Below are 23,873 nucleotides of genomic sequence, written 5' to 3'. Positions count from 1 at the left end.
AATTCAGGAAATCATAAATAGCAGCCTTGCCTCAGGAGTTGTACCCCTAAATTTTAAACATGCTATAGTGGAGCCATTGATTAAGAAATCAAACTTGGATTCCTCGATTCTTGATAACTTTAGGCCCATCTCAAAGCTACCATTCTATGTAGAACCATTCTATGCTATTCATACTATGTAAAATATTAGAGAAGATTGTTTTTACACAATTGCAATCATTTTTAAGTCAACATGGTTTGCAAGAAGTGTTTTAGTCTGGTTTTAAATCACTCCATAGTACAGAAACAGCCCTGTTGAAAGTTTTTAATGATTTTTTATTAGCCACTGACTCAGGTGATTATGCCTTCCTCATGCTCCTGGATCTTACGGCTGCATTTGACACTGTAGACCATAATATCCTAGATTAGAGCATGGTGTTGGAGTTAGAGGGACTGCGTTGGAGTGGTTCAGATCTTATTTGTCTGATAGAAGTTTTTCAGTCCACCTTGGGGAATTTATGTCTCCTTCTGCTTCTCTCTCGTGCGGTGTCCCGCAGGGTTCCATTCTTGGTCCTGTTTTATTTTCTTTATATCTACTTCCACTAGGGCTTATTTTTAGGAAATACGGTATCTCGTTTCATTGCTATTCAGATGATACGCAACTCTACCTTCCTTTGAATCGTCAGGATGCAAACTTGTTAGCACCACTGTTGGACTGTCTTGAGGAGGTTAGGACCTGGATGGCCTCAATTTTTTTTAATTTAATGAAGGGAAAACTGAAGTCTTAATGTTTAGTCCTGGTAACAATTGTGTTCCCCCAGATTTAGATGTGGGTACTTTAAAACCACTTGTTAAGTCTAATGTTAAAAACCTGGGTTTTATTATGGATGGTAATTTTAAAATGAACAAACAAATTAACTCAGTCATTAAATCTATTTGTTTCCAGTTGAGGCAATTATCCAAAGTCAAGTCTTTTTTGTCTTTTAATGATTTTGAAAGAGTCATTCATGCTTTTATTTCGACTTGTCTTGACTACTGTAATAGCCTGTATGTAGGTATAAATCAGGCTGACCTCAAACGTTTGCAGATGGTGCAAAATGCTGCTGCTCGCTTGTTAAGTAGGACGCGCAAGCATGAACATATTTCTCCAGTATTGGCATCTCTCCATTGGCTTCCTGTTGGTTTTAGAAATGATTTTAAGTTATTGGTTTTAGTTTATAAGTCTTTAAATGGATTTGCACCAAAGTATCTTTTTTTAATTATTCTGCATAATCCAGTGAGAGCACTTAGATCTGCTGACTAAGTACTCTTGGTTGTACCTCGTACAAGGCTAAAAAGCAGGGGTGACCGGGACTTTGCTGTCGCAGCTCCAAAACTTTGGAATACTTTACCTCTATATATCAGGCAGGCCCAATCACTTACTGTTTTTAAATCCAGTGTCAAAACTTACTTTTATACCTTGGCTTTTAACTCAGTATGAGAGCTGTTTTTTGTACTTATCGTTTTGTACTTTGTTTATGTCTGTTACTTTCATTGTTTTTTGCATAATTTGTGTTATCTGTTTTTATTTTCATCATGCTTGTACAGCACTTTGGAAAACAATTGTTGTTTTATAAAAGTGCTTTATAAATAAAATTTGATTTGATTTGATTTGTTACATGTTCTATTCATGTTGCATGTTTAATTCCTGCCGTTACAGTGTCATCTGGAAATAAGCATTTTTTTTATGATGTAATGCACTTGACTTGGTTTGCCATTTGAGAAATGTACCTGAAGATATTGGCAATGATTTTGTTATACTGACTCTAAGACATTTTTACACAAAATCGAGTGAATATGGGACTTGTTAAATGAAATCTGCAGAGTAGTGAAGTCCTGTGCCAACCCCTATGAAAATGAACCATTTTTTGTATACAGTAAAACCCTAATAACCACAAATTTACCATTGTCTCATTGTTGTATTTTTACCATGATATTTGACTAGTGATCTTATTTAACTCGAAATGGTAATCAGTCCACCTAAACCATGTACAGTCCACCTAAACCACCTGACTAACCATGTACAGTCCATAATCAGTACATGGTTACTACACTTCACTATAATAAAACCAAGGTACATTTTTATTGTTTATTGCACAGTATGTTTATATGTTTCCTTCCTAACGGAGACAGTGAGCATTCTTTAACATACTATGAGTAGTATGCAGTTTATAATAAACACTGTTCTCTAGTTGGCTGGAGTTCATTCCTATCATACACAGCTATTGAAAGGCTGCGCGCTGCGCGTTATCGTGCGCGCACTCCTATTTGCCGACTGGCGCGCACACGGGGGTCCGTGAGCTATTAAAAGGCACGAAGAGACCCGCTGTGCCAACAATACTCTTCTGTACTGGATTACTGGAGATCTAAACCTGTTTTCAACGAACACTAGCATGGAGTGACCCATCACTAAAGCATCAGGACCAGAAGCACTTCACGTGAGTTATTCACTGAGATATTCAACAGGTGTTTCATCCTCAGGAAAGTTTAAACGCATGTGTTTAGTCATTTCACAGTGTTATATTTAATGCTACGTCAATTTAAGACACATTTCTGTAGGGTGGAGATGAAGTTTTAAACTATTGTTTTTTTGGAAAGTGTTATGGAATGTAGATATGGTGCATTTGTTTTATATCGCATTACAGCAGTTTACCTTGTAAATAGAACGAGAACAACATTATTTTCTTGATGTTCATATCGATTTTTATGCTATATGTTACAGTAACCACAACAAACGTCGTGTTATATCTTCTAACCAACGTTGCGCTCCTACGCTCGAACTGCGCAATCCATGTTTCACATCACACTGCGCTTTTGTTTATTGTCTCCGTTTTGCTGAAGCGTTTTTTTATTTGTTATAATGGACTAAAACTCGTTATAAAGGAGAGTCGGGGGAAATAATAACGTTTATACAATTGTAAAAAGAAAGAGTTATTTCAAGTTATACCATAGAAGAACAATTTTTGGTTCCCCAAAGAACCTTTCAATTAAAAGAAACATTTCTTTCTCACCTTTTTATAGTTTGTAGACCTTTCCATAGATCCTTTTTTTCAGTGGATGTGTAATGTTCTTACTGGAACCAAAAAGCTCAACAAAGAAAAATAATTTAGAACGAGAGTATAATGAAACACACTGAAATTTTGTGTGTATATTGTGATTTTGAAAAATAATTTAAATAGAATTTCTGAGAAATATTATTTAAACTAACACTGTAAAAGAGAGGTAACCTAAATATTACTGTGTCAGAATAACCGCAATAATAGTCTGTTTAAGGTTTATACAAACCAGAGAACAAAAAAAGAAGAATCTCTTTAACTATTGTATATTTCCAAGAAGCACTACACTGTAAAAAATATGTACATTGACAGTTAAATGACTGTATATTTTAACGGAAATTTTCCATACAACGTGTTACGGGTGTTTTTCCGTTTATATACATTTTCGAATTGCATTATGGGACCGTGATCGCGGCTCCGACAACTTTTGATGGTCATGGACGTAAAAGCACAGCCATAACTAGGGCTGTCACGATCATGAAACTTGGCTGACGATTAATTGTCTAATAAATCATTGCGATTATGATGATTAATTGTCTGTTTTAGGGCTTTGACGATTATGGCGATTAATTGTCTGTTCGTTCTGAATATAAGACTGTTTTTTTTGGAAATACATTGGAAAAAATTGGGTCATCATATTTAAGGTGTAAGCTTTTACCTGTCAATAATACAACCGCCAAATACTTGTAAATTAAGTAAATTGATCAGGAGTGAATTGAAGCCACCATTAAAATGCTGTCAGTCATAGAGAAGCTTCTAGTCTGTTTTTTTCTCGATTGCAAGAATCAATAAAATTTGACTTCTATGTTAAAGGAACTTTTGGTAGACTGGTTTTCACACTAAGTTTAGCTTAAATCATATTAAATTGTACTGAAGGTTATTTTCATGGTATGTGCTTTAGTATTTCTAAGTGATTGTGTTGTGGTGGTACATTTTACAAGTATTACCATGCTTTAGTTACAATACATACACTAAAATACCCAATATGCGAGAGGCACTACAGCTCCCCCTAGTGTCTTCTATAGAGATGTGCAATAATTGCGATGATCTGAAACCATCGCGATTCGAGAAGAGGCCATACAATCGCGATGAGACGATTATTTAATAATCGTGACAGCCCGAGCCATAACACAACATTTTACCTGAGTTTTTCCACTGTTAAATACTCTTAATAAAATATTAACACATTTCAATTAAACGACTGCTTTAATACCAATATTCCCGAACCGGCCATGTAAAGTACAACAGTGAATTTCGTTGGATATTGTTAACAAGAACCGATGTTTTATCAAGTACAAACTGAACTATGAGTGATTATTTGTAATACGTATTGGCTTTTACTTGTTTTTGCCTTCTGCTCATCAGTGAATATGTTATCTTTTAATTTACAGTTTATTTGTCAGTATTTTGAACCTGCTTGGTGCGCGGGAAGTAACGTCCCATACCCCGCTGCACTGTGTGACAGACACTGGTGATCTTCAGCTCCGCTCTGTGTGTAAAAGGTATGTAATTTTTTTAATGGAAAATAAAATTACTGTTTTCTTTGTACTGTACAACTAACACGGGCTAGCATTCAAAGGTAAGTTAGTGATATAGTTTGGTTGACAGTTATCGTGGTGTATTTCAAATGAATTTACAATGAACGCTATTTTAAACGTAGCATCTGGTCTGTGTTTCTGTTGGCATATTAATAACTTATTTTATATATATGTATCTATACAGTAGACACTGTGTAATGCTATATGAAGAAAATACACACATGTAAGGTTAATATACATCCGGTTATAACAAAAAACCTGAGAAGATGATCAGACATCGACGCGAAGCGATGGCGAGTGGGTTTTTTATGCGTCAACCACCGCAGGTAACTTTACTTACTTTAGTAAGGTTACGGTTATCCAGCTTATAGACTGATTTCACGCCACCGCCATGTTGAAATCGAAAGCGAGGCAGAGGTGGGAAGAAAATCGAAAAGACAGATAGACTGCAGTGGTTTGTACAACCAATCTAAAATCTTAAATGTGACAATATAAGCATAGGATGCGTGTCACACAAACTGTTTTACTTCACCACTTAAGCCGTACCATCCACTGGCGGATCTAGGGGTGCTGGCCCCAGTTGGAATCGTATTTGCCCCTGCCCCTGTCATCTCAGGGCCTCTGGAGCCTCCACCCGGGCATTTTGGTCGATCGGATCACAAGTGGACGACGTTAAATACAGGTATAAACGGGGTGTGAAACGTTTTGAGCTTGTCGACTTTCTACCACTTCCAGAAGAAGTCGAACGGATTCAGGGTTCGAATTGAGGGGGGGCTGGGGCAGTCCCGGACCCCTCATAAGCCTTAAGGGACCTCTCATAAGGTCTAAAATAGTGAACTTGGGGGGCCCCCGGCTTTTTCACTAAAACTAGACAACAAAAACAAATTTTTTTTTTTTACAAATTATCATGCTAAAACAAAACAATTTTGTCCATTATTTGTACAAATTTCATAAAACTAAAATGTAATTTTTATCTGAAAAATCCATGCATGCTCAAGCGCGCCACACAGTGTTCAATGAAGACATGTACAGAGATGTCGCAGCAAGACACTTGCTGCGTGCGGATCCTCTCATATTGAAAGCGTTTATCTTAAAACTTTACAGTTAGCCTAGTATAATTTTGATGCGCAAGTCTTTCTTTATGTACGATGTTATCTCACATTGTCAAAACAGATGCGACGCGGTACTGAGCCACTAAAGGGACATACAGGTGGTGGAAAAATAGGAAAGGGAGTGAAAATATTTAAAATATTTGCGTAAATAAGTGCGTTCCTTTGCAAAACGTTTGCGTTTCCCAAGAATATTTTTCTTTCCCTCAGAAAACTTTCGCATTCCCCAGAGATTATTTTGCGCTCCCTTCTGCAAACATGAGCTCCGACTTTGACGAGAAGGCTTCTGCTTTTGCCCACAGGAATGACATTCGTTTTTCTTATTCTGCATTGGTTTATATGGATTATTTCATATACTTGATCTACATTATCAGGAGTTATCACGTTTAAAACCTTAATACGCTTCTGCAGGAGGTGACGCGTCCTCTCCCTCAGTGGCTCCAATTTTTTTTAATTTTCAAACAAAAATGGGAAAAGGACCGCATTTCAATAATATAAAGAACAAGTATGAAAGGACAAGAAAAAAATAAGTAAAATAAGAGGACACTAAAATCTCAATTAATAAGAAAATGTTATCATACATTTGAAAAACTTGTTATTCTTATTGCTATAAATAAGTTTAAGAGATTTTACAATGAGTGAAATCTCAGCAAGAAAGACATCAAACCTAGGCAAAATCTTATTTAAAAAATCTAGGCTACAACGCAAAATAAAAAATAACAGCAAGATCGAAAGCATGGTCACTGCAAAAAACAAAGAAATATGTCTTTTAATCTCTACCTCATGTGGATCTCTTTTAATGGATTATCAATATGTTAAGGACATTCATGCGTGTAATGTGGTCAAATTACTAGTATGATCCAAACTATCATGTGATTGATGCTTGTACTGGCAGCTCCGTCTGTTTTTTTTTTTTTTTGAAGACTGATTTGGGGACCCCCAAGAGCCTTGACACAATTCGAACACTGCGATTGTATTTGTGGTGTAGACGCCCATGTTTGAAGGCGTTCGAGCAGCCACTAAAGACCGCCTACTCTCCGTGTGCTAGCCAGACAGGATTTAAACTGTTCTGGTGTTCTGACAATTTATGCTGCCCTGTCAAATTTTGCTACCTCCATACAAAACAGGACTAACCCTTCCCCCAACCCAACCCTTACACCTAAATTACCCCTCCCCCAACCCAATCACAACACGAGGGTAGCAAAATTCTATGGGTAGCATAAATTGACAGAACACCTGCTAATGAAGACCTAAAAGGTTGCTTTAAAGACAAAAAAAAAAAACGTACAAAGCACAATGTTTTCTCACCCTTCCAGACTTCTAACACACACTTACAGTGTTCGGACGCGTTGCGGCTGTCAAAGCAGAAAAAAAAACTGCTGCTTTCAGTTTTTCTGTCATCTCCGGTCGCGTTTATATGTAAACTGCATCTGCTTATTGTTCCTAGTATTTTTCACCTATATTTTTCCCATTATTGTTGTCAAAAGTACCTACACTTTATTTGGTAAAATCTTATACCCAGATAGCACAATCCATCTGGTTTACGTCTATTTGACGTCTGCATTTACATCTGCAAGACATCTTAAATACATAGTTTGCTCATCTGCAATACATCTCTGAGACTTCTGAACGTCTGTAATACGTCTGCTAAAAATCTGGAGATCTTCTTCTTAAAAACATCTGCTAAACATCTTAGAAAGAGCTGTTGTACATCCATTCTAAATCATAAACATCTTACAGACATCTTCTAGATGTCTATATGATGTCTGACAGCAGACATCTCCGAGACGTATTGCAGATGAGCAAACGATGTATTGTAGATGTCTTGCAGATGTAAATGCAGACGTCAAATAGACGTAAACCAGATGTATGTGTGCTATCAGGGATAGTGATAGTTCACCCAACAATGAAAATTCTGTCATCACCGAAGAGTGGCGGCACCACCCATTCACTTGAATGGTGCCGCCACTCATACAATGCAAGTGAATGGGTGTTGCCACTGTTCGGTTACCAGCATTCTTCAAAATATCTCCTTTTGTGTTCTGCGGAAGAAAGTCAGTCATACAGGTTTGAAATGACAAGAGGGTGAGTAAATGATGACAGCATTTTCATTTTTGGGTAAACTATTGACATGCAAGTAATCACAACAGTTGTAAGTTAAATGTTAGTTTGTATTATTAGTGATGTTTACTTTTTGTTTTACAGCCATATAAGTACCAGTTATGGAGAGAAAGAAGACGAAAGACGTGGATGTGATATTACAACATATCCTTATGCATGTTCATCATTGTAAAATGTAATTGTAACTATAGTAGTTGAAGGTTAAGTGTTTTTAACTTTTCATTTGGATTGCCATCTTGGAGTTAACCTGGTTTCTTGAAATGTATTTGTAATTTGCCCACTTGTCTTACATATGCACCTTAAAGTAAAATTTTAATTTTCAATTTCCAAAGAAGTTGTTTGCTCAAGTAAGACCTCTCAGTATGTTTTTCTATTTGAGTCATTACTTATTTAGTAATTATTTGTAATTACAAATTATTTGTATTCATTAAAGAATCTGTTTTTATTACAAAGTTGTTGTTGTTTTTAATAATAATTAATATAATCACTGTAAGTACACAGTTAACTAACAATTATTTACTGCTTCTTCACACTTATGTAAACTGTAGAAAAAAGGGTTTTGTTTTACTGTAGGTAAACTATACATTAAAAGTATTTTTCCATTTTTTAATTACAGGAGAAAGTCAGCGAGTGTTGGTATAACATTAAATGAGTGAAGTTGCCCTGTTTATTTATTGTAGGTATACCATTAAAAAACAGAAAATGTCCACGTTTCTACTATAGGTATACCATTAAAACACAGAAAATAACTGTTTTTTTAATATACATAAACTTAAATAAAAAGAAAATGTTTCGATTTTTTACAGTAGTTATAGCTTTAAAAAACATAAAGTTTCTTGTTTTTTTACTGTGGGTACACTCTCGATTAACAGAATATTTCCGTTTTTAATTACGGTAAAAAGTGTAATGATACAGTATAATGTTGTGTTGATGTTTTTTTAGCCATCATTTTCAAATGAGTTTAAGGAGCTTGAAAAGTTGTGATTTTGAGAGACGCACAGCAACATCTACAATATTTTAGCCCGATTAAAATCATCAGTGTTGTCAGAGCACCACATCTCTAGTATGACAGTCTGCACTTAGGAGAGAAGACAGCTGTCACTGGACTTTATCAGTTGGTTTTAACAAATTAGGTGATCACCATGTATAAATGTGGCTGATGGTACTTGTGTTTTGTGCACACAGGGCTGATTTCAAGTCTCTGCCAGACTTCGCCAAGAGATGTGGTTATTGGAGAAGATCCGCGGTTCGGTGGAGGGAAACGCTCCCCGGCAGGGTGACTCCGCCGACAAGCAGAGCAAAGCCCCCACCTACAGCAACGTCCTCACTCCTGACAAGATTCCAGACTTCTTCATTCCCCCAAAACTGGTGTGCTGCCCCCCAGAGGCAGAGACACCTGAGATGAAGCCAAAAAACGGTCTCCACCCATCCATGTCTGAACAGACCATTTGCTGCAAAATGCCTCAGGCGGGTCAGCGCAGCCCGCGCCTCATTACCAAACTTGCAGGAGACACGAAGAACTTGCTCAAAGCTGCAAACCGGCACATCATCCAGATCGAGAGTGCAGATGACCCGGTGGTCGGGGAAGTGGGCGATCTCAGCACGAACGCCGACCCGCAGTCGCAGACGGCCATGTCGCTGCCCTACGTCCCCAAAGCTCAGACCTCCTACGGTTTCGCCACGCTGATGGAGAGCCCTCACACACGTCGCAAAGAGTCCCTCTTCCACAGCGACCCCACGAGTCCGCTCACTTCACCCAACACCCAACGCAAGTCTCAGGGGAACCACTTGAACCCCAGCAACTGCAACATTTCCCATTCCAACCCATATCGTTATTTCAGCGGGGGAGAGAGCGACACATGTTCCTCGGCCGAGTCCTCGCCCTTCAACTCGCCTCTTCTGTCCCGTTCCGCATCCCTCCTGAAGATGTTCACCCACGAAACCCAAGCCAAAGTGTCCCGTGCCAAGCGCTCCTTCGCCCGGCACAGTTCTCTGTCCACGGACGAGTGCAGCTCCGTGGAGACCAGCCCCAACATTCAGCGACGATTCCGTTGCCCTCCGTCGCCGGCGTTCCGAGGACGTAAATCCGGAGGCAACATGGACCGCTTCACGCAGCACACGGTGAACCTCCACAAAGGAGGAACCCTGCGCCTCTGCACGGACTACGACGCGGACGCGGCCAGGCTTCACGTCCGAGTGCTGGCCGCCGAGGATCTTTATGATAAGCAGTTTGACATAAAGAGCATCAATTGTTGCGTGGCTCTATACCTGAACCCAGGAAAGCTTCAGAAACAGCGGAGCACGATCATCAAGAACAGCCGCAACCCCGTCTTCAACGAGGACTTCTTCTTTGACTCCCTTCCAGTAGCGCAGGTGAAGAACTTAGCCATCAAGATGAAAGTGGTAAACAAAGGTACCAGTCTGAGGAGAGACACCCTGCTCGGAGAGAGGGAGGTCCTGCTCAAGGAGCTTCTGTCTGGGATGTAGAGGTCTGGCCTTGTCCATCGAAACAACACGGGACGGACCCACAGATGCACTCTTTTCCTGATTCCCTGATTTGAAGCTGTCCAAGTGTTTGGATTTTTTATAGGTGACCTGCAAAATCCTCCAATGTACCGTGTGCACCTGATGTGTTTACGAGTGTGGAGAATGTACGAGTGATGCTTTGAGGTCCTTTGTAAATACAGATTGTGAGCGTTTGTGTTTTCTCTGCGACAAAGGCTTCTGCCGTCTCCTTTGGGTCTCGCCGCAGGAGATACAAACAGATTTAAAAACAGCTGCCTTTCCACACAGCAGCACCAAATTATTCTCTAAAGTCACGTAAGGCCAGACGCCTGGTGCCAATTCTTCATCCGCTGTAGGAGCCTTTTAATTAGCAAAAACCTTACGTCTCTATACAGCAATTCCACTATTTATTGTGTCATTTCTTTCAATCTTACTTTCAATCTGGACTGATTTCTGAATATCTGATCTGTGCCGTTTTTATTGTCAAACACCTTTCAGCCTTACGGAATGACAAGCACTTCCGAATTTTAGTGAGAGTGGGATGAATGTATGGCATGAAAATGAATGACGTAAGTAAGAGACTTGCTTAAACCTGTGTTCTACTAATCACCGTTCCCAATATCAAGTGGATCAAGTTGAGTATTTAAGAAGATTAGATGTGTTTTTGGTCAACATTGTATCTAATTACAACAAACACAACAAACAAGAACCGAAATGTACAGCACCAATGAGCTACCATGCTTATTTGGACATGCTACATAATATGTAATGCTACATTTCTACAAGATGTACTATGGTAATACCATGGTATTATTTAAAGTATATCGGAGTACGGTATACTATGTGAATATGTCACACAATATCACCATCTGCACCCTGGTATTCTTCTGATTACTGTGTTATTTAGGGATGCACCGATACCATTTTTTAAAGACCGAGTACGAGTACCAATATTTTTTTCTGGTACTAGCGTCATAGTTACAAACAACGCCACCTCAAACACATTATGAAAAAATAAACAATTTTATGTGCTTTTCACAAACTTTCAAAGCAAATTTCACAACAAATTTCTGTCAGTTCTGTCACATGAGGTATCGATCTTTGGTATCGGTGCATTTTTATGAGTACGAGTACATGAGCTTAGTATCGGGCCCGATACCGATACTGGTATCGGTGCATCCCTTGTGTTATTAATAGCATGGTAAATGAATGTGGATTATCATTCATACTCAAAAGCAGAGCTTGTGTGTTTTTGTATCTAAATGATGTTTGCATCACACTCATTTCCGCTTCACTCTCAGGAAACATTGCATCGGTGTGCGTGCACTTTGTTGAGTTTTTAATATGCCGTTCAAAACTTGTTTGGATTGTTCTTCTATTGAATGTTTTGGCATGCACATTGTGAATTTGTGCCTAGATGTTTAGGAGCAGATGCATGGCAAAATGTACAAGCCCTCATATTTGAATTTGCTGTGTATTGTTATAAGATGGTGAACATGTGAGATATAAGATTACATCTTTCCTCACATCTTCCTCCTGTGTTGGATCAACATCACTGTTTTGTACAAAGAACTTGAATGTCCCTGGCGATTAAAGTTGATTAAAAAAATGTGAACATTAAAATCACCCTTTTTATTATGTAAATGAATGAAACGTCATGATGGCGATTTATCTTTGACCTGTAAGGATTGTCCAGGTAAAGGAATAGTTCAGCCAAAAATGAAAATTCTGTCACCGTTTACTCACCCTCAAGTTGTTCCTGACCTGTATAAATTACTTTGTTCTGGTGAACACGAAGAATGTTTGCAATTTTCATTTCCGGGACACCCTTCACTACCATAGTAGAAAAAATATTGTATCTTTTTTTGTTCTGTTAAACACAAAATTATGATATTTTGAAGAATTTAAGAAAACAGTTCTGGGCACCTTTGTCTATCATTTAAAGTTTTCCTACTATGATAGTCAATGATGTCCCAGAACTGAAAATTGCAAACATTCTTCGAACTATCCCTTTAAATCACTCTTCAGCGGCACCCGCTGCATTACGGCCTTCGGACCAAGGCAACAGAACATCACATCTCATGTCATTTCATTTGATAAAACGTTCACACATCCTTTAAGGTGAAGTGTGTAATTTCGGTGCCATTTGCCGCGCCAAATGTAATTGCGCAATTACTACGTTTTAAAATTTTTTGAAGCATTCGAATGGGCGAAACTCAGTAGCATGAAAGCAGGCTTGTGCGAGTGCTTTCCAGGGTGGTAAAATGCGGTTGCCAAGGTGCTTTTAGTGCATTTTCAAGCAGACGCTACAGTGTCCTGATTGGTTGTCAAGGAGTTGCCAGGTGGACCCAGAGCTCATCCCCAAATCAAATAATATTCTGGTTTGTAGATATGGTTCGAGCTACAGTATACTTATCTTAGCGTACGTTAAGATGCCAAACCGACATTTCCCGCAAATTATACTTTAATTTATAAATCTTTATTATGAGATTTTGAATCGTGGCAGGACACGGAGACAGCATTTAACTTTTTTCGTATTTTTTCAGATTTTTGTAAAAAAAAATTCATCCCCCTAAAAAAATATTTCAGATTGCAGCTCTAATGTATTGAAAGCACAGAGTTTATACAGAAACTTAGTCTGCTAATGCTTGACAAATACAACATGCTGCACATGTCTTTTGTTCTGATAAACACAGAGAAAGACTTTTGGAAGAATGCTTGTAACCAAACAGTTTGGTTACTGACATTCTTCCAAATATCTTCCTTTTTGTTCATTAGAACAAAGAAATTTATACAGGTTTGGAAAAAGCTGAGAGTAAGTAAATGATGACAGAATTTTCATTTTCGGGGCTCACTGTCCCTTTAAATGGCTAAAAATTCAGACTTGTCAAGTTGATAAAGCATGCTGCACATGTCTACATGATCTCTCTTACTGTTAAACAGTCTTTACCTTTAAATGGAAGGATTTACTCTCCTTTTTCTTTTCTGCTTTCATTCGTTTTTATTGGGTATTTTCTGCTCTGTTTTCATCTTTCCTGCTGCATTGAAAGTGTTGTCATGTCACTCTGACCAATCTGAGAACATTAAAGCAAAAAAGAGAGTCACTTCAGCACGGTCAGTAATTATATTCAGCATATGAATTGCTTCATGCCACTCATTCGTAGTGTACTTCCCCGTGCGTTGATTCATTCATTACATTATTTCCGTTTCTACTATCAGCGCTCTTTAAAATGGCCAAATTGCAGGTGTATTAGATTTCCCGTCAGAGCCACTCAGAGAACATTGTTTCCTTCCCACCGCCATGAGCTTTTTTTGGATTGGCAGAGATTTCAAATTAAAAGAGTAGAAATGGATTCCGGAAAAAAATGATTCATTTCCATAGCCGTCTTTCTGTATGTGAGATGAAAGTGTCTTGCACTCTCGTTCGGATAAGTCGTGGTAAATGAAGTGCCTATCCACTGTACTTGATTGCCGTTCCCTTCCCCGCTGTCATCACCAGCCTCAGCGGTCCTATGCATGTGTACATACACACGCCTCACCTGTGATGTGACGTTTCCAAGCCGGAAATTGATGTACCTGAATAGTGTATCTCAAAGATTCAGTGTTTCGTTGTTTTGGTTTGTTACTATTCTGAGGACAGTTATGGGTGTAGATGCACGGTGATGCCGTTTGTTTAACTCTTTCAAGTGATTTATTCTTTCTTTGTATTCTATGCTGCTTTTCTAATCATATCCTAACTGGGTTGTACTATTGCTTTGTCTATTTCCTTACCTCGTTCAATAAAAGTTGTGTAGTTGTCTTCTGTTTCTCTGTCCCCTGTTTTGGCCTCTGGACACGAGGCACCCAAAAACAACCATCATGTTGATTAAAGGAATAGTTCACCTTCAAATGAAAATTCTGTCAGTATTTATTCACCCTGTTGTCATTGTCAACCATTGTCTGCAAAACACAAAGGAAGACATTTTGAAAAATGTTGGTAACCAAAAACTGTTGGTCCACATTCACTTTTATTGTATGGACAAAAAACCAATGCATGTCACTGGGGACCAACGGTTTTCTGTTGCCAACATTCTTCAAAATATCTTCTTTTGTGTTCTGCAGAAGAAAGAAAGTCGGACAGGTTTGAAATGACAAAAGGGCTTGTAAATAATCACAGAATTTTAATTCCGAAGGCAGACTATTCCTTTAAAACCTTTATGTGACTTGTTCGTCTGTGAAATACAATAGAAGATATTTTGAGAAATGTCTCAGTGGTTTTGTGTTCATACAATGAAAGTCAATGGGAGTCAGTGTTGTTTGGTTACAAAGTACACACATTCTTGAAAATATCTCCTTTTGTGTTCTGCAGAAGAAAGAAAATCATTATTAGAAACACATTGTCCATGCAGATCTGCTCAGCAGAGATGCAGTCTTAAGATGCAATTTACTGTATGGTGAAGTAGCAGAGTGTGTTTTTAAAATTCCGTAAGTGCTGTTAAAAATGTCAACCCACTTAAAAGAATAGTTCACCCAAAAATGAAAATTCATCACCATTTGCTCACTCTCATGTCATTTCAGACCTTTTTAGACTTTCCTTCTTTTCTGGATAATAAGAGAGAAATTTTTGATGATCATCGAGTCTGCCTGAAGACCGAGGCTGTCAGTCACTAACATCTAGATTGTTTTCTGTAACACCATATTAAACACATTAGTTAGAATGAGTCAGACAGTGCAGTGTCCCTATGACCACAACACAAGAGCACCTAGACGTATTTAAAATATGTCTTTCAACAAACAATTATAATCATAATTTCATTGCCCGGAAGAAAATGTTACTTATGTGTTGCTGTTTTGTAGCGCAGGAGATTTAATGGAGTTTCCTATACGGGTAAATGCACAGACAGATGAATTGTATTGCTAGTTAGATATTTCAGCTATGATATTTCAGTTTCATAACATTCAGTTCTTTCTTTTATAAATTTGGATGGCATATCACTCATTGCGCACCTTTTCAGACAACCTTCGCTCGCTGTATGGTTTTGTTGTAAAAACAAAAACAATGTGAACGTCCTTCAAAGGAAGAAAGAAAATTATGTGAGTTTGAAACTACACGATGGCTCTTTTTTATTTGGATGAAATACTCCCATAAATCAAATACAGCCGCGGGAAGCACAAGATACAAAATGAATAGTCGTAGAACAGATGTTCCATTAGTAGCGCAGTGCTTTAAGAGACCCATGTGGATTCGTGAAAAATAAAGAAATCTAGACAGTTATAGAAGCATTCACGAACTGATGAAAAATATGTATAAACATCTCAAAAGTTTTCAGAGTTGATTTGTTCAAGCGTGCTACGCAAAAAAAAGCAGTCGCCCTTCAGGGGTACAAGCGTATGGAGCCAAAACCAAGTCAGTGCAGTGGCCGGACCTTTAGACCTGAAGAAAGCAGATCTAAAGGTTCTTTTTACATAAAATAAGTACATACGCTTTTTTTCTTTTTACATAACTACTTTTTAAGAAATAAAGTCATTTTCGTAATTCCAATTCTATTTTTTATAACTCACTCATTATCTGGCATTTTTGTGATAATTTCAAAACAGATCTGAAAGACCGGGATCATGATCAAGCATCACCCAAGGCAATAATATTGCAAAGACAAATAATTCCATCCACTTCTTTCAACGATGCATGTGAGTGACTGGAGCTCTCAAAGTAACAGCATCCTTCCGCTTTATGGCTGCTCATAGACGTAAGTGATATTTATGCTAATTTAAGCTTTTATGCATGACTGAGTGATTGTGCCTCATTGTGTTTGTCAACCTTTCAAGTGTCTTTCTGCCGAATAACAGACAACTGAGAAAAGTAAAGCCATATTGTGTTATGGATTTTGGGTTTGGCTGCGGGTTTCCATGGTAACTGTGCAGAACATTTTCAGAATCCAGTTGGTGGGTTCTGCGTGAGCAGTATGCTCCGGGCATCTGCCGTGCATCTGCTCCAAAGATTTCACAGGAGGTTCTAGATGGACATACTAGACGTGCAGATGGCGAAATTAATCCAATTTAGTCTGAACTAAGTTCAGATGAAGTCTGTTCTGTAGTTTAGTATGTATTACAAAAAAAACCTATTTGGTTCCCATGAGACAAAATTATTATTTTGTTTATAAAGCAGTGGGAGCAAATGGATACTTTTGCTCAAATCTCCTGCGTCTCAGATATTTCTCTTGAGAAAAGGACCCAGAAACCTTACAAATGTCACAAACCTGGTGGCACAATGTTGCAGGTGGTTTCCAGTGCGTTGCCATGCAGTTGCTATGGTTTTCTGAATTGTTTTATGGTTTGTTGCTATGCAATTGCTAAGATATTTTAGGTTGTTGCTAAGTTTTTGAGATTTTTGTATGCACAGGGAGTCGGTACTCCACACGGAGATCTAGTCTCACCATCATCGAGTCCGTCTCTTATCCGTCCATAAGGACGGATAAGAGACGCCTAGATGCTTGAACCTTGTTTTATCTTTTTTAAACTAACAGAATCTGGTCCCCTAAAGACTTCATCTTCCAAGAAGTGACATAACATTATTTTGTGACTAAGATCATTTTTATAAAACAAAAACATATTTTTTTAATCCATAGTGTACAATAATCTAAAAATCATCAATCACTCAAGTGTTCTGTCGGAGGTACACTGTAGGTATTAGCTGTATAATGTTAATACGCTCTCCTCCACCAAGAAGAAAGTGTTGCTATGGCAACAGAAGAGCGATTGTTTCTTGATGCTAGGGGTAAACGTTCAGTCCTGTGAGAGGCCGTATTTAATCCGATCATACGGGCCATAAAATAAATTTTTCCTCCAAGGCTTGTTGTGGTAATAAAGCAGCTGCGCTGTGATCTTTCTCTCCTGACAATGTGCACTGTAAACACTTTCTGATGCGAGTTATTCCTAACTGCCTGAGCTAATGTAGTCTCAGTAGCCTCCCCAGGCGAAGCAAAGGAGTTTCAAAGCTGATTACGCTTTACGAGCATCGAAACTGCGATATGACATTAAACCAAGCACATTTTTAAAGAAACAAGTGGCAAACAAAGTTAGAAAAGGCATGCATGACAGAAGCAGATTCTGGCTATTTTTTTTATTAAACGAACACACACTTTAAAAAATAAGTCATGGCATCTGTTGGCAAAACTTAATTTAATGCATTGGTGCAAGTCAAAAATGTACATTTTTGGTTTTATTAAAAATTTTAAATGTGAAATTGTGTAATTTTAACCTAAAACCTGTTTATGTGTTTACAACAATATTTAAGTTGCAGTAACTCAAAGTAATTTGCTTAAAGGGACAGTTTGCCCAATAATAATCATTTACTTATCCTCAGGTTGTTCCAAACCTCTACAAATGTCTTTGTTCTGCTAAACACAAAGGAAGATATTTGGAAGAATGCCAGTAACCAAACAGATCTCATTTCCCATGTACTGCCATAGTAGGGAAAATAAATACAATGGGAGTCAATGGGGGATCAGATCTGTTTGGTTACTGACATTCTTCCACAGATTTGGAACAATCTGAGGGAAGGTGGGCTAAATGATGACAGAATTTTCATTTAACTATGTATCCCTTTAATATTTCAACACCAATTGAGTTCCGGATTTCAAGACTCCTCTCAAACCATGACATACGTAAACAAGTTCAAACTCCATGTGTCAGGTGTTTGAAAAGCGGAAATACATTTGTTTGGTTTTAAGAGGTGACCATTGTCCTGAAGGATAGAGCATAAATGCTGTTTTACTCAAAAGGCATCTCACTGGAGCTGCTAGAGGCAAAATCAGCTCGTGGGTTGAATTGTTATTGAGAATTGTGTAAATTGAGATATAAAACTCAAAAACTAATTGCAACAACTTAATAATTTCAGTAATGAACAAAATTTTCGGTGTTACTTAAAAATACGTTTCACTTAAGAGAAAAAGTAATCTGTCTAACTCATTATAGTTTGTTGGATGAACTTAACTTTGTTAGAAGTTGTCACAACTCACTCAAAAATATTGATGCAAACTGTTGCGTACTTTTTTAGAGTGTACATGTGTCTGTCAATGACTAAAAGTTTAAAAGTTACAGAAGTTTGCAGGTTTGTAATATAAACACATTCCCAGAAACATACATTTCCATAGCTTTTTATTCATTTGATGATTTATGACGTACTAAAGTCAATTTAACCACGAGAAATAGCTTTCTTGGTAACCAGTATGGTGCTTAAAAAGAGCCATCTGTCATGATTCTGCCTCTTTTTATCATGTTTTCTTAGTCTTACTTCAGGCTCATTTGAGTTTCGTGTGGTCTGAGTTGTATTTTCTTTTACCTTTTACAGATTTGTTGATCTCAGTGTAACCCATGTTGGTGACTAATCTAAGCATCAAGAGAAATTTCAACGAATTGTGAAATTTCAACAAAATAATGTTTAGGTTAAATGGACCCAGGGACACACTTTAATATCAACAACAAAAGATGCAGTAAGCTATTCCAAATCAGTAAATTGTTTGATTCGTTACATATTATTAAAAGCATTTAACATTGTTTCTTGCCTATACTTTGTTTCTCCTTTCAGAGTCACAACTGATGTTTTGGATCCGCATTAAAATATCTATAGACATATTGTTCAATATATTAAAGTGTTTCTGTAATCTTTAGAGTTTGACAAACGTAGTCACTATGTAACTTTAAGGACATTATCAGCACACGGGTTTGGATTTGGACGGACATGTAAATAGTCCTAATGATTTTAATTTCTGGATGAATCACTGCTGTTGAAGCCACTGATATTTTCACTTGTACAATTTCTAAAGCTGGATACATTGTTGGTTAACCGAAAAGAAGGTCAATAATATAGTCTAAATGTTTTGTATTTTTTACTGCAGAGAGGCCATATGTTACGGGTGATTGGACGGTTTCCTCCCCTCAGCTCAGACATCTTTGTGTAGATGAAAGCTGGTGAGGTGAGTTTTGATTATTGAATGAAACGGTGAATAAAGAAGCCAAACGCCGCCTCGCACCAATCACAGTCTAATCAACATAAGCCGCGTGCTGCGTATTCAACGGCTATTTATTAAAGTTCAAATGATGCCTGCATCGCTCTGGTCAAATCCCTGCACTGTGATGTTTATTAGCTGAGGTTATAAATTCAACCCCAGACCCTTTATGGTCAGATCTGTTGGGTTGGGCCAGATGCTTATGACCCACTTTATGTCCTGCGCCACAAACATAAATACATACAAATACTTACAGTATATACGCGACGCTGATTATTTACATTCACAAACAATTATGCAGAATGCAAGCAGACTGGGAAATGTTTCTTGTTGCTATGGCAACATGATAAGTACTTTGGTTATTTTATTTTCAGTTGATCAAAGTGTATTTACTTTGGAAAAATTGTACTTTTGGCAGACACTTTTATTGCGTAAATAAGAGAACTGTGAGGTGGATACTAGTACTTAAGTGTTTTTCCTCAATTTAACTACACTGTAAAAAAAATCCTGTAAAATCTACAGTAAACTACTGGCAGCAGGGCTGCCAGCCAGTTACTGTAATTTTTACAGCAACAGTACTGTAATTTAATTTACAGGCATTTACTGTAATCGCAGAATACAGGAAAAAACTGTACTTTTTAATAACAACAGTATAATGCTGTATTTTGTACAGCAAATTTCTTGATTTTAATTTACTGTATTTAGAAGAAATACATAAATTACTGTATATCCAGTATGTTTTGCATATTGTTACTGTTAGTTAAAATTTAAATTGAATCCATCTGAGTTGTATAATACATGTAACTTAAGCTTTTACTTCATAAAATACATTAAAATAATTGTTTGCAAAATCCTTGTATCTTAAAAAAATGCCTAAAATTGATACAACTTTAAAAATACATTACAGACGAATTTTGTACCTTGTTGTACATTAAATATTTTTATTCAGTTACAATTTCATAGTAGCCAACATGGCTCTTTAAACAATGAATGTTTAAGCATACATGTTTAAACAACACGTTAACCAATATATCCATCATGTAACAACATCGCAAAACAAGGCCCAAGTGAGTCTGTAAAACGGTCCACATCTTGATCCTTCAGAGCACAACAAGTAGTTAGAACTATGGAAAAGAATAAAGAGAATAATGTTAGATATTCAATTCAATTCAATTTATATTTTATATAATTGTATTTTTACTTCATAATTTTATCTTTCCCTTAGAGACAGATGAAGATCACAGATGCAGAGGGATGACATACAGGTGCATCTAAAAAAATTAGAATATGAACAAGTAATTTTTCATTTGTAATTTAATTCCAAAAATGAAACTTCCTTATATTCTAGATTAATAAAGCATTAAGTGAAATATTTCAAGATTTTTGTTTTAATTCTGATGGCTACGACTAGCAGCTAAAAAAATCCAGTTTATCAAAATATGTAGATGTCTTAAGTAAATAGGCAACAGCTGTCACATTCCTAAAATTCCTTCTGAACCAGAAACAACGTCAGAAGCGTCTAACCTGGGCTAAAAAGAAAAAGAACTGGACTGGACTTGCTTGGTGGTGCAAAGATCTTTTCTTTTTTCAGATCAAAGTAAATTTTGCATTCAATTTGAAAATCAAGGTCCCAGTCTGGAGTAAAAGTGGAGAGGCACAGAATCCAAGTTGCTTGAAGTCCAGTGTAGTTTCCACAGTCTGTGATGATTTTGGGTGCCATGTCATCTGCTGGTGTTGGTCCACTGTGCTTTATCAAGTCCAAAGTCAATGCAGCCATCTAGCACGAGATTTCGGAGTACTTTTCTTTTCCAGCAGGACTTAGCACCTGTCCACAGTGCCAAACCTACTTCTAACTGGTTTGCTGAACATGATATTACTGTGCTTTATTGGCCAGCCAACTCATCTGACCTGAACCCCAACTCAAATTTATTTTTTGTTGTAAGTCGTAGACCCCAGAATAAAAACTAAAAAAACGTTATTAAATATTTCACTTTGTGCATAGTGAGTGTAGAATATAAGAAAGTTTGCTTTTTGGAACTAAATTACAAAAGAAAAAGAACTTGTTCATGATATTCTAATTTGAGATGCACCTGTATACAGTCAGAGAAAAACAGAGGACAACATATACAGTCAGAGACAGAGAATAATAAAATGACGTAATTCAACGATGAGATCTGTGTGTGTGTGCGTGCGTGCGTGCGTGCATGCGTGCTTCTTACTTTTCATCAATTACACTGAAAATTCATCATTGTGCTTAGAAGAGAGGCAACATGTAGGTTCACTGCAACCTGTTTCTTCTGTATCCTGTCATTTTAGATGACGCTTCTTGTTCCACTCTCTGGATTAATATCTACAAAGTGTCATGAAAAACAAAATGTTATAAATTAAATATATAGAATATATTATATTAAAACACATGAATTAAATCATCAGCTTGCTAGTGTTAAATACTAATAGGGGAGACTTCTTAATAATTTGCCCTAAAAAAATCCATCTCTCGTTGAGAAATTTTGGTTTAAATGTCTTAACAACAGGTATATAACATTAGCATGTCTATAAAATGCAGGTAAGGAAGTTGTTCAACCATTACCTTTCAGTGGACTCCAAGATACACGCTGCCCCATCTTGGTACTCAAGATTGAATATGTAACATGCTATGAACAGAGTGGCAAGGCCAGACATGAAGCTGTGCTGAGCACCATCACACACAACCTAACCTTCAGTAATCAGCATCCAGAGGCCACCAGTCAAAGTGTGTCCTAAAACAAACAATACCACATGTGACAATAGTTAATAGTTACTTACTATACAATTTTTATCTTTAAGCTTTTTACATTTAAACTACATTTTAGTATAAGTGACTGACTCACTCGGTTGTTAAAACCAGAGACAAACAAACTCTAAGCAAATTACACAGAGTACACTTAGAACCGTACTTACACAGAAATGTAAGCCAAGAAATTATCACACTGGTATTTGTAACCCGTCTCACTCGCACCCGCGATCGGTCCTATTTGGGAGACAACCCTGCCCTAACGATGGGGGTGTCGCTAACGTCTTTTGCTACAGCTCTCCGCTGGCCTCCGTTACATACAGTATATCTAGCTGGTTACGTACGTTAATCACTTTACCGGGCTATCCTCCGTGAACACCGGTTGACCGCAAACTTTGGCAACGCGTTTTAATTTTGGCGCTCGATTTAACGGATGACTGCATTTGCAAATTTGAATTACACCACAAAATAATCACGACAGAGTGTGGTATTCAACACTAAATTCCCGTCAATCCCAACTGTTGAAGCATGTAGCCTAACTTTTACCGTGTCTACACTACAGCGGGCGCGATGTTCAACATTAAAAAAACAACCGTCAACTTACTAATACAATGAAGTGTACCTCGTCACATACCGCCTTCGCTCCTAATGTGGACAAAAACTCAAAATAACATGAAAAACTTTTGTCCTCAGATGCTATAGCGACGGAGAATGTTTGAAATCTTACCGCGACTGCGCTGCTGAAACCTCGCGCAAGACTCCTTTGTTCCCCGCGGATGGAGGATGCGTGAAAGGGGTTACTAATATGAACCGCGAATGTAGATACCTCTATATACCAGTATGATAGTTACCAAATATGAAAAAAAAACGTAATAAGTCACTTACCACAGGTGTGAATCACTCATCTTGCGCACTACCCGAATCTCGACTGTTGAAGATGATCCCGCCATTGTAGATTTGAAATTTACAGCAATATTCTGTACATTTAAGTTAATCCGTCACGTGACCCCAGAATGCATTGCACTTTACAGCAATATTCTGTATTATTTAAAAAACAGGCAGTTTCTGTAAAATAACGCTGTAGTTTTTACAGCAATTCGTTACAGTGTACATTTTTCAAGTATCTATACGTTAGTTTAAAAATGAATTACTTATACATCATGAAGCGACATTTCATACATTTTACCTTTAATACTTACTGTAAGTACATTAATAATCTAGTTCTTTATTTCTTATACCCAAGTATTTTTGCTTAGAGATTTTACTTGAGTAAAAGTAAGAATGCACTCGATTTATAATGTGCTTAACTGTTAAATTAAGGGTAAAATAAAACATGAAGAATATATTTATGAAACGTAGTGGAGTATAAAGTATGATACATGCTTCACAAAGTAATTTATTTCCAAACTAAAAACACTAATAAAGTATAGATACTTGAAAACGTCTCGGTTACAACTGTAACCTTCGTTCCCTGATGGAGGGAACGAGACGTTGTGTTGAGAGACAGACTGGGGTTTGATCTTGAGAACCTATCATCTCCGAGAGGAATTTTAAAACGCCAATGGGCTTGGCGAATGGCACACGCACGCCAGTCCCTGCCCCGTGCATTCAGGTATAAAAGGGAGATAGCGGTGGCCATTCACTCATCTTTTGGGCTGAGGAACCTGATAGGCATCTCCCGGTTGCTGCAGCGGGTCGGTGAAGCTTTGTGGCATGAAGACACAACGTCTTGTTCCCTCCATAAGGGAACGGAGGTAACAGTCGTAA

The 23,873-nt window shown here is 37.6% G+C and overlaps 1 protein-coding gene and 1 long non-coding RNA gene across 3 annotated transcripts; one reads left to right on the top strand and one right to left on the bottom strand.

Annotated features, from left to right (window-relative positions):
* Positions 1 to 2,279: 2,279 nt before the first annotated feature.
* LOC130554952 (C2 calcium-dependent domain-containing protein 4C) lies at positions 2,280 to 14,144 on the top strand. 2 transcript variants are annotated; one of them, XM_057334876.1, is made up of 3 exons: positions 2,281 to 2,455; positions 4,465 to 4,575; positions 9,027 to 14,144. In XM_057334876.1, the coding sequence occupies exon 3, from the start codon at positions 9,063 to 9,065 to the stop codon at positions 10,326 to 10,328; it is 1,266 nt and encodes a 421-aa protein (XP_057190859.1). In that variant the 5' UTR covers positions 2,281 to 2,455; positions 4,465 to 4,575; positions 9,027 to 9,062; the 3' UTR covers positions 10,329 to 14,144. The 2 variants fall into 2 exon arrangements, with proteins under 2 accessions (XP_057190860.1, XP_057190859.1); XM_057334877.1 differs by lacking the exon at positions 4,465 to 4,575 and having other exon boundaries at positions 2,280 to 2,455.
* Positions 14,145 to 20,192: 6,048 nt separating this feature from the next.
* LOC130555079 (uncharacterized) lies at positions 20,193 to 23,054 on the bottom strand. The gene is made up of 4 exons (XR_008963059.1): positions 22,992 to 23,054; positions 21,924 to 22,092; positions 21,553 to 21,683; positions 20,193 to 20,457 (listed from the first exon to the last, which is right to left on the bottom strand). It is a non-coding gene; the product is annotated as an uncharacterized LOC130555079 (long non-coding RNA).
* Positions 23,055 to 23,873: the final 819 nt, after the last annotated feature.

This window comes from Triplophysa rosa, linkage group LG5 (genome assembly GCF_024868665.1).
Source record: "Triplophysa rosa linkage group LG5, Trosa_1v2, whole genome shotgun sequence".
NCBI lineage: Eukaryota > Metazoa > Chordata > Actinopteri > Cypriniformes > Nemacheilidae > Triplophysa > Triplophysa rosa.
The sequence above is the reverse complement of the archived record's forward strand: the minus strand, read 5'-3'. Positions and strand labels throughout refer to the sequence as shown.

Excerpts from the sequence above, each read along its gene's own strand:
- LOC130554952 (XM_057334877.1), top strand. The coding sequence starts at position 9,063 with ATGTGGTTATTGGAGAAGATCCGCGGTTCGGTGGAGGGAAACGCTCCC.